General features: G+C 39.6%; 1 protein-coding gene across 2 annotated transcripts; it reads right to left on the reverse strand.

Moving 5' to 3' along the window:
• Positions 1–363: 363 nt before the first annotated feature.
• Positions 364–6,038, reverse strand: cfap100 (cilia and flagella associated protein 100). Of its 2 annotated transcripts, XM_006781860.2 has the most exons (16): positions 5,978–6,038; positions 5,780–5,870; positions 4,854–4,931; positions 4,548–4,648; positions 4,189–4,399; positions 4,041–4,105; positions 3,174–3,337; positions 2,714–2,794; positions 2,375–2,544; positions 2,196–2,268; positions 1,769–1,811; positions 1,516–1,670; positions 1,237–1,366; positions 955–1,157; positions 591–684; positions 364–489 (listed from the first exon to the last, which is right to left on the reverse strand). In XM_006781860.2, exons 3-16 carry the CDS (start codon positions 4,870–4,872, stop codon positions 364–366), a joined length of 1,635 nt encoding a protein of 544 aa, XP_006781923.1. In that variant the 5' UTR covers positions 4,873–4,931; positions 5,780–5,870; positions 5,978–6,038. The 2 variants fall into 2 exon arrangements, with proteins under 2 accessions (XP_006781923.1, XP_006781924.1); XM_006781861.2 differs by lacking the exon at positions 5,780–5,870 and having other exon boundaries at positions 5,978–6,036.
• Positions 6,039–8,924: the final 2,886 nt, after the last annotated feature.

Here is an 8,924-nt window from a genome sequence, read left to right on the forward strand (position 1 = left end):
TAAACAACTAGAAAAAGCATTTTCTAGAGAAAATGCAGCGTGAATGCAGAAAATGTAAGGCTTTTGCCTGAAATGCTTAAACATATTTGAAATATTCAAAGCTCAGCTTTCTGAATGATCTTAATTGCATAAGATTAGCAAAATATCAGCCAGTTTAAGAATAAAAGGCAACAAAACCAAAAAGTTTACCACAGTTAGATGGCTTTATTCTGCACTCCAACGCTAAATTTGTAGTATCTCAGCTCATATGACTTACTGACATGTCATGATTGTGGCATCTGTGTGATAATACATGATCACTCATCAGCTTGTGCGTCTGAGGCATGATAGCACTTTCAGTTATTTTCTTTGTATTTTTTTTTATCAGTCCGTGTTCTCAGGGCCAAAGAGGTGTTCGTGAATCTCATCTTGAGCCGGGATGCTGTCCATGTTGCTGACTTTGACTCTCTGGGTAACAGGCATATATCTGGGCATGAGCTTTTTCCCACTCTGAAAGAAAATCCCGAAAGGGTGCAACTGAATCAGTTTCTTTAAAAGTTGTAAGTCAGAAAAACTAAACTGGAGAATAGTGTCAATGGAAAAAGACCCACGATTTTCTTGGAGTCAGCCAGCGATCTCTCCGAGTACCTCCTCATCCTTTCTTTCTGTTTTTCTCTCTGCTCTCTCAGCTTGTCTTCACGCTCCCTGCAACATGTTGTAGAGAGAGTGGGAGGGTGTTTATATAACACTGCACTGTAATTTCTGCTAAGACTGGAAATAATACATTCAAGAAGAAAAAAACAAACAAAAGCTAGTTTCTAATCAAGAGCCTTTACCCATAGAGTTTCTTACCCATAGAGCCTCACAGTTCTGCAGCTGTTACTGAAAATATTTCAAGATGTTTTTTTACAGGTGAAAAATTCAATAGCCAAGTGGGCTGAGGGTGGAGCATTGAGCCACTGAGGCACACAGTACCTGGTCCTCCTCTCGCTGTCCTTGATCTTCTTCATTAACTCCAGTTTTTCTTCAGGGATGCTCTCAAGGCTCTGCAGTAGTAAAGACAGCCGCTTCTCAATGTTGGTCAGCTTCTCCAAAGTGTTTAGTTTGGTCATCCTGTCATCCACGCAGCTGCGGTGCACCTCTGCCACCTTCTCGCTCAGAGCATCCAGTAACACATCCTGTGGGTAAGCGAAGTGATTACAAGGCCCTGTAAAAGTCACCAAGTGCAGCTTGGTGCAGCGGTGTATTCTGTGTTACCTGGTCCTGTGTATTTAGGGACACGTGGAGAAGGACCTTCCTCTCAAGCCTGGCTCCTCTCGCCTTCTCCTTCTCGATTCTCTCCTTCATTTCATTTATCTGCATTGTAATTTGTTTTTCATCCTTTTCACTTGACAGAAAGAAAGCAGCAATGAGAAAAGAGGGGAGCTGGAATAACCAGAAAACAGTAAAACCCTGAGTGTTATAAGAGCTCTGAAGCTGCAAGCAAAAAGAGATTTAGCCACTGCGTAATGTAACCGAGCCATGTGACATGCTTACTGATTCTTCTTGGTTGTTTTCAAGGACTGTTGGAGCTGCTCCAGAGTCTCCTCCACCCTCGTAGAGTTCTGAATCAGGGACAGGTTCTGCTCCGTCAGCTCTGTCATCAGATCCAGCAGCTGCTGGGGATCAGTGAAATACAGCTCTGGCTCATCCTACAGAGAGGTGGGTAAGACACACCACTGTCAGTACTGGGAAGAAATATTCAAGCTGCTCCTTTAGTTAACGTAAGATAGGATCGGGAAAAACTGACCTCATAATCTGAGCTGTCACTGTCCAATTTAGGATCTATGACTCTGCAATGTAAGAGTTTTACACCTGTGAGAGAAGTTACAGCAACACTGGAGAGGATTTTAAATGTGATCTTATAGTTTTTCTTTCTTTTTGCGGTTGTTGTTTGAAATACAAAACCTCTTTCTGGCAGAATTGTTGCAACTGTGCTCATGTAGCTCATTTATTGTTGCCAGTCACTGCTGGTCTTTTATTTTCACGTTTTTCCTGTACAGGTTGTGAAGGCTTACAACAAGGGTGGGTTGTTTCAGACAGAGGGTGAATTGAGGGTGCTCCTAAGTGCTTAACTACCACATTCAGCACTACATCAAAACTATGACACAAACAGTGGATGTGCAGAAATATCAAACAAAGCCATGAGTGAAACGAGAGTGCGGGTGCTCCCTTACAGACTGTCACTGTGGGCTGGGGACAGCCTGGTCTCCTGGATGGATGTCAGCTGTCTGCCTGGAGTCTCCAAACCTGCACGTGCAAAGAATCATTTAAGTCAACTGCAGGACATTAAGCAGAGTACCGCCATGCTGGTCTCTGTTGCCTATTTTATGGTGATTTACTGGGCATTACTTGCCATTCCTAATAGCAGTGTCTTTAAGCTCCCTGTTCTGGTCCTCCTTGGTGCCTTTACAAGAAATAACATTTGACCTCTGGGCTTCCTGCCACTCTGGAGGAGACAGCTTGAATAGAAGGTCCTTATAATTCTTGTAGTCTACCAGGATTTCTTCAAACCTGGCAAGTTCACTGTGCAGAAGAAAGACTACATTAAAATCTACACAACATAAAAACTGTATCTTCAAGGGAAACCACCTTTAGCGCCTCTGAGTTCACCTTCTGGATAAACATGCTGACGGACTGAGACAAGGGTGATGCCCACACACATTAGATTTTTTCAAGATGATCTGAATGCTACCTTTTTATGGTGAGTATTTCAGCAGTTAGCCTCCTGATTTCATTGTTCTTCTCCTGTGTTGACCTGGCCTCCTGTTCATACCTGGCAGCAGAGACAAACACAACTATTTGCAAAGGAACCTTTTAATCATCAGGCAAATGTTGTACAGGTACGGAAATAAGCGTGTTCAGGATTTTTTGCATATTTTTTTTGCATACTCTTGCAGATTGTTCTTTATTCTCCTTCTATGAGCTGAGAAACAACAACCAAACATTCCAATTATAAAAAAAAATACTTATTTTAAAATCTATGAGTACTGCTGGTATAAACATCGACATCAGTCAGCATGATTTATGTCGATCGCCATCAAAATCAGGCGACAGTACACAGTGGTGCATCCCTAAAACACTATTTTATGAAAATGTGATTTTAAATTGAATTTACAGAGACGCTAACAGGACAGCCACTGTTTAATCCTTACATTGTTCTGGCCTCCACAGACTTCTTCTCATTCTCCCTAAGAAACTCTTCAAATCTGATGTTGTCTCTCTCAATGCTCCGCTCCAGGTGTTTCAGCAACTTCTCTTCTTTTGCTATGGCCTCGTCCATTCTCAAAATCTCAGACCTCTTTGTCATCACGGATAACTGAGGAAAGGAGGACGAGAAGAAGATGAAGCCAGACTTCTATAATCTTACATGATGCATATTATTGTAATAGTAATTAATAATAATTTCCCTATCTGTCTGTCTATCTGAGATGACTTTAGTAAGAGAACAGAAGTGGATCGTTAATTTAAACAGCAGTCATCTGCTTGATCTAACTCCTGGGGAACATTCAAAAGCATATACACAGAAGAAGATACACATATTTATTACATACATTTTATGCATATACACATACTCAATAGGATTTTATACATACATGTATAATTAAGCGCAGCTGAAGCCCTTCTGGTTAGACCAAACCCTACAGTTTACCTTGTCTAAGATGGTAAAAAGCCTGTGTTCAATTCTATTGTCATAATTTTCATAACTCAGGCTGAAAACATTAAAAGCTGGTGGCGCTGAGTTTAAATGATGTGAACATTCACTAGGTGAGTTTAGAACAGTAGGCCTGACCCAAAATGAAGACTTAAAGAGGATTTATTAACCTTTTCTGCATTAACTTGACTTTATCTCATTCAGCTGGATCTATAATGCTACATCAGAGGAAAAGTTTTTATTTAACTAGAACAACCTGTTTTAGTTCACTAGCTGAGTTTGGATGATAGTTATCCTCCATTAATACTAGACAGAGCGCTGATGCAAAAAACATGACAGCATATTAGCAACTGTTGAAATCATTTACCTCCAACACAGCTTTCTGTCGTTCCAGGGAGATTAAGGCATGCTTGTTGTCTTTTGTTACTTTTTCTGGGGACAGAGGACAAACAACATGTGAAATCGATCGTATCTGATCACATATATTTTGAATTTTCTACTCCCCTTCCACTTACCTTGTTTCATTCGTCCACCAGATGTTTGCTTAGGGGGAACTGTCCTACTCTTGATTGGTTTTAGATTCTTCGTCTTCTCATTTCCCCCCTTCTCCTCCTCCTCCACCTCGTCCTCCACTTCTCCCACCAGCTCATTCTTCAGCTTGGCCGTCACTCTTGCAGCGTGGGTTGTCTTCTGATCAATTGGCAGAGCGAGGAATTTACGCATCTCCTGAGCACAAAGGGCGAACAGCAGCATGACTTTAACACAACAAAGATCCATTTTTCACTTTTAGAAAATGCTGCCATGCCAGTATAATGCGTTGAGAGAAAATCTGTCATTTGGACATACATAAATGTGCAAAAGCACGCTCACAAACCTCTTTACGGTCCTCTCTTTCGTTTACACGCAGCAGAAAAATGCTGTTGCCATCTGGCACTTTGAACGGGCTCAGCTGAGTCCCTCTCTTCCTCCTTGTCCCTACACACGTTGGGAATAAAAGATAAAAACAACAAAAGTTGCAACACTTTCTGTTATTTCATTTTATTCTACAACTCAGTTTTATTTTACGAATTCCTCTTCTCTCTGATGAAAACATATTTGAAATGCAGCACGAACCAATCATGATGCGCTGACAGTACACACACTGTAATGTGTAAAGCATGACTTTATAAAAGAAGCTTACTAAGCTGTGGCGATGACATATCTGAGGTACTTCTGACATCAGGGGTTGAACTAGATTAGCATTTAATGTGGCTGCAGGCTGGGAAAAGAAAACAAAGTTATTCTAGGCAGAACAGGAAGTTACATTTCTGAACGTTTCACACCCTAAAAGCCAGACGGATGTCCTCTGGTGAGGGCGTCCTGGCAATTTCCACCTACAAGATTCCTTAATCTTATTTATTTGTTTTACGTTCTTTCCTAAATCTTAAAATGCCTCTTATAACAGAGACTTTTATTTTCAAAATACATTTACTATCATTAAAGCCATTGTGTGTGTTTTCATACTAATTGGATCTATTTTGGTTGGAAACGTGGTGTAATCTCTGTAATGTCATCAGGCTCTGTGAAATAATACAAATATAAAGGTCACAGGAAGAGGCCCAATCAAACACCTGTGTGTGGGTGAGGATCATACATGCTTAGGGCTTAGATGATTAGATGATTACTTGAAGGATGTTATTCTTGTTTTCTCTATATTTTTTATATGTTAAATAAGTATTCTTAAACATGTATTATGTATTCTGTATATATGTTTAAGTGACGTTGAAGGTGTCAGTTGGTATGTGTTGGTGCCAAATGGGCTGATGTGCTTTTCTTCTGACCGCAGGTTCTGGGCAAAAAGTGTCTTGTTGACGCCAGAGAAGTAATTATAGTATTATAGTACTTGGCACACTAATAATGTTTTGCAAAGCTGGCTAGAAAATATTTCTGTTTCTGACCTTTTTTTTTTTTTTTACGAGTTTCTGCTAATGTGTTAAAGACGCTTTTCAAAAGTAAAGTATGTTCAATGTGTCATAAAGACAGTGAGTAAGTGAGTCAAATCCGACAGAAACAGTGTAAATAATTAATTAATTAATTTAAAAAATACACTTTTTTTTATAACTTTACCCCTAAGTAAGGGCTCGTCTTTGCTGTTGAAATGTGACCGTCCTCCTGTGATTACACCAGCAGCAAGCAAACGCAAGCAAACCCTGCCAAACTACAGATAAATAAACGAAGTTAGTGATAAATAAAAAAGGTCAAGCTGCTGCAAAAGACAGATTTAAGGACATATTTTTATTGGTATTCATAATAAAGCTAACTCACCGTCTTATAATGCTGTAGGTAAACAGTATATATCGCAGCTAGCCGCCTCGCTGGCTCTGTGTACCGTTGTCATGGTGAATGTTGCCTTCAGGGCCTCCTTGTTATTTCTCCCTTATTATTTAGTCTTTTGTATAAATAAATAGGGAGGATGTCTATATTTGTATTGCTAGTTTAGTAAATGTGATGAAAAACAAACTAATTTAAGAGAACAGTTACTTGTTAGTCTGAAACACTATAAGCATATTACAGGAAATGGTTTTCAAGCTGGCTCTTCAGTTCTGTGGACCAAGTTTGTTCTCCACTAGATGGCATGGACATATCACAAAATCCATCACAGGCCTCTCTGCACTGGATTGCCTGCCTGGTCCCAAGATTAAAGAAAAGAAATACATGTTTGTAGCTGGAACCTGTTTCGTCCGTATTTAACTGTCCACCACTTTATCTTTCACTTCATCATGTGTATCAGTGAATATACTTAGAATCAGATACTGTATATTTTCTTCCCACGCATCCACACATGACCCTGCACATCTCCGCTCAACAAAGCAGCCCACACACTATGCTTGCTTGTAGGAAATCCCAGTGTCAGATTGTCAGGTTAAAGTAATGCAAACACACGGGGGAGTGTTGGCTCACACAACAGAAGGGGGCATGTTGTGTAAGAAAACAGAAATCGCGTCTTATTCACATTTGAAGGAATGGCTTCAAGAGCAGGGATAGACTGGAAATCAGAAAGAAGCAGAGGCTCAAGGCTTTTCTCCAAATTCCCAATGTTTCCCTTCCAGAATTCCTCAACTCTCCAGTAGAAAGGGGAAAAAACTTTCTGAAGTGTACGGCTGCAAAGACTGTACTGTACATAAGACTACCATATAATGCTATAAGTGCATTAGAGTATCTTATGGAACAGTACAGATTACTTCTAACTCCCCCGCTTATGCTGCCCAAAGACAGTGGATATTTGCTATTATATAAGAGGTGAACATTCAGCCTTCCGTGCAAGGCAAGACCAACCGCTTTCCTTCAATCAGAGTCCATGCAGCCACCTTCAATTAACCCAAACTATCTAACCTGAGAAATGATTACACACAGAACATATAATGATTTGAATGTACTGTAAGAACTGAGTCCCACCCCCATCTCTTACAGTTTAACTGAGTTGGTTGAGTAAAAAACAAAACAAAAAACTGGACTCCTGTCATGAAGCAAACGTTACAGCAGAGTTGGAGCTGCCACGCTGTCAAGCAGCTGTTCAGAGATGCAGACTGTGCTTATGTCCATACGACTGAACAGCGGGGTTTCAAACGCAGCCAACATTTTATAGTGTGTGGCTGGTTTGTAAGCGTGCCTAAGCATTATAATATATTATAAATACATATTATAAATCCACTTCTGATCAAATTATGCACACATATATAAATGCTTTCCTATAGCATTTCATCATCATTCATATTAATAGTTAAATGGTTTAGTGATATCTGTGCATACTGCTGTAAGTAACAGTAAGAAGGTCTGCTAATGACCCGTGAAAATGACATATTTTCATACAGATGTATAGCACAGTACAATTCTTGAGCGTCATTCCATTTCTTTATATTTTGCTTTCAAAGAGCTCAACTTTCCTGTATTTGATTAGTGTTTCTCCAGGACATCTGAAGGAGAATAAAAGAAGAGGCAGACCTTAAAAACGATCTAGAGCAGATGAAGAGTGTCTGATAGTCACATTCTTAACGAAGAACCAAAAGCCCAACAAAGACCTGACACAGGAGCTGACAGTCGATCTGACCGTTAAGCTGATCAATCTACTGTTCCCCGAGGCCTCATCAGAAATGTTCTCAGTGGGAGGGTGGCTGTCAAGAAGCCGTTCTTAAGGAAGGGAAACGAGGAGCGAACCTTTGGTTCACGTTATCATCATTCATGGAGAAGTTCAGGAGAGAGGGGAGTGGGTGCAGACAATTGAGGGCTGCTTTTCAGACAGTGTTGTTGGCAGTCTTGCCAAAACTGCACTTATTGCAGTCATTCATATCCAGTTATTTACAAATCAATACATATTATCCTAATGTTGGTGTAGTCAAAATAGACATCTCCCATGCTACCCTCATCTAATTTTTTACTGTACTACAAACTTCTTAAAGTCCATTTAAAAAGAGCAAACAAAACAAAACAAATCTATAAAAAATACAACACTATTCCCTTCAAAGTAAATACTCCAGAGAGCTGCCTTGATGGGAGGTTTGTGCTTTGACAGTGCTTCTTGTTTTTTAATGAATTCTTGATAGCAGTAATTGTGGTTTAAAGAAAACACATGAAAAAGTGTTCTAGGGTACAAAAGCCTCTCCTTGTCTTCTTTGTGGATTTCGATGCTTAAAAAAATCTAATTAACATTAATGTTCATTTGCGTGATTCTTGATTAGACAAGTGTCAGAGCTTTCAGTCATAACCTTAAAACATCAAATGCACCGTTACCAAGATATCACCCTTTGCTTCAAAATCATTTTCTGCATGCATTTTTGTCTGCAGTGTGTGTAGTGTGTTGTGTTGTGTCATTGGGAAAAAGCTGTAGGACTATAAAATCCAATGAGAAGTCTCACTTTTTCACTCTTACACACTGTATTATTATTTCAAATAATACTCATGTCATTTAAATATTAAATAAATGAAGGCTGAGATTGGCAGAGCCTCAAATGAATATGCTCAATTGATTATATTTGGCGTTGTGATTGTCTGTACTCTAAAAACAATCTGGTTAATTGAATTAATTATTGCAGTGTGAACTGGGAATTCAGAGAGGCACTTTCTAAATATAGGACACTCCAAAGCATGTCTAATGCTAGTTTACACAGAGTAATAATTAAGTGGGAAATGAGCAAAGCTTCAACTTGACATAAAGCACAGAAAGAAATTGAGACATTATTCAAATTCTCCAAATGTCTGTCACCAGACCTCGCTG

Source organism: Neolamprologus brichardi, chromosome 2, assembly GCF_056152115.1.
Source record: "Neolamprologus brichardi isolate AB-2024 chromosome 2, ASM5615211v1, whole genome shotgun sequence".
Lineage (NCBI taxonomy): Eukaryota > Metazoa > Chordata > Actinopteri > Cichliformes > Cichlidae > Neolamprologus > Neolamprologus brichardi.

Coding starts and splice junctions, on each gene's coding strand:
- cfap100 (XM_006781860.2), bottom strand. Junction 2,795..3,173: donor TCTGTGGAGGCCAGAACAAT/GTAAGGATTAAA, acceptor CTCTGCTGCCAG/GTATGAACAGGAGGCCAGGT. Junction 1,812..2,195: donor CCAGCCCACAGTGACAGTCT/GTAAGGGAGCAC, acceptor CTTACATTGCAG/AGTCATAGATCCTAAATTGG.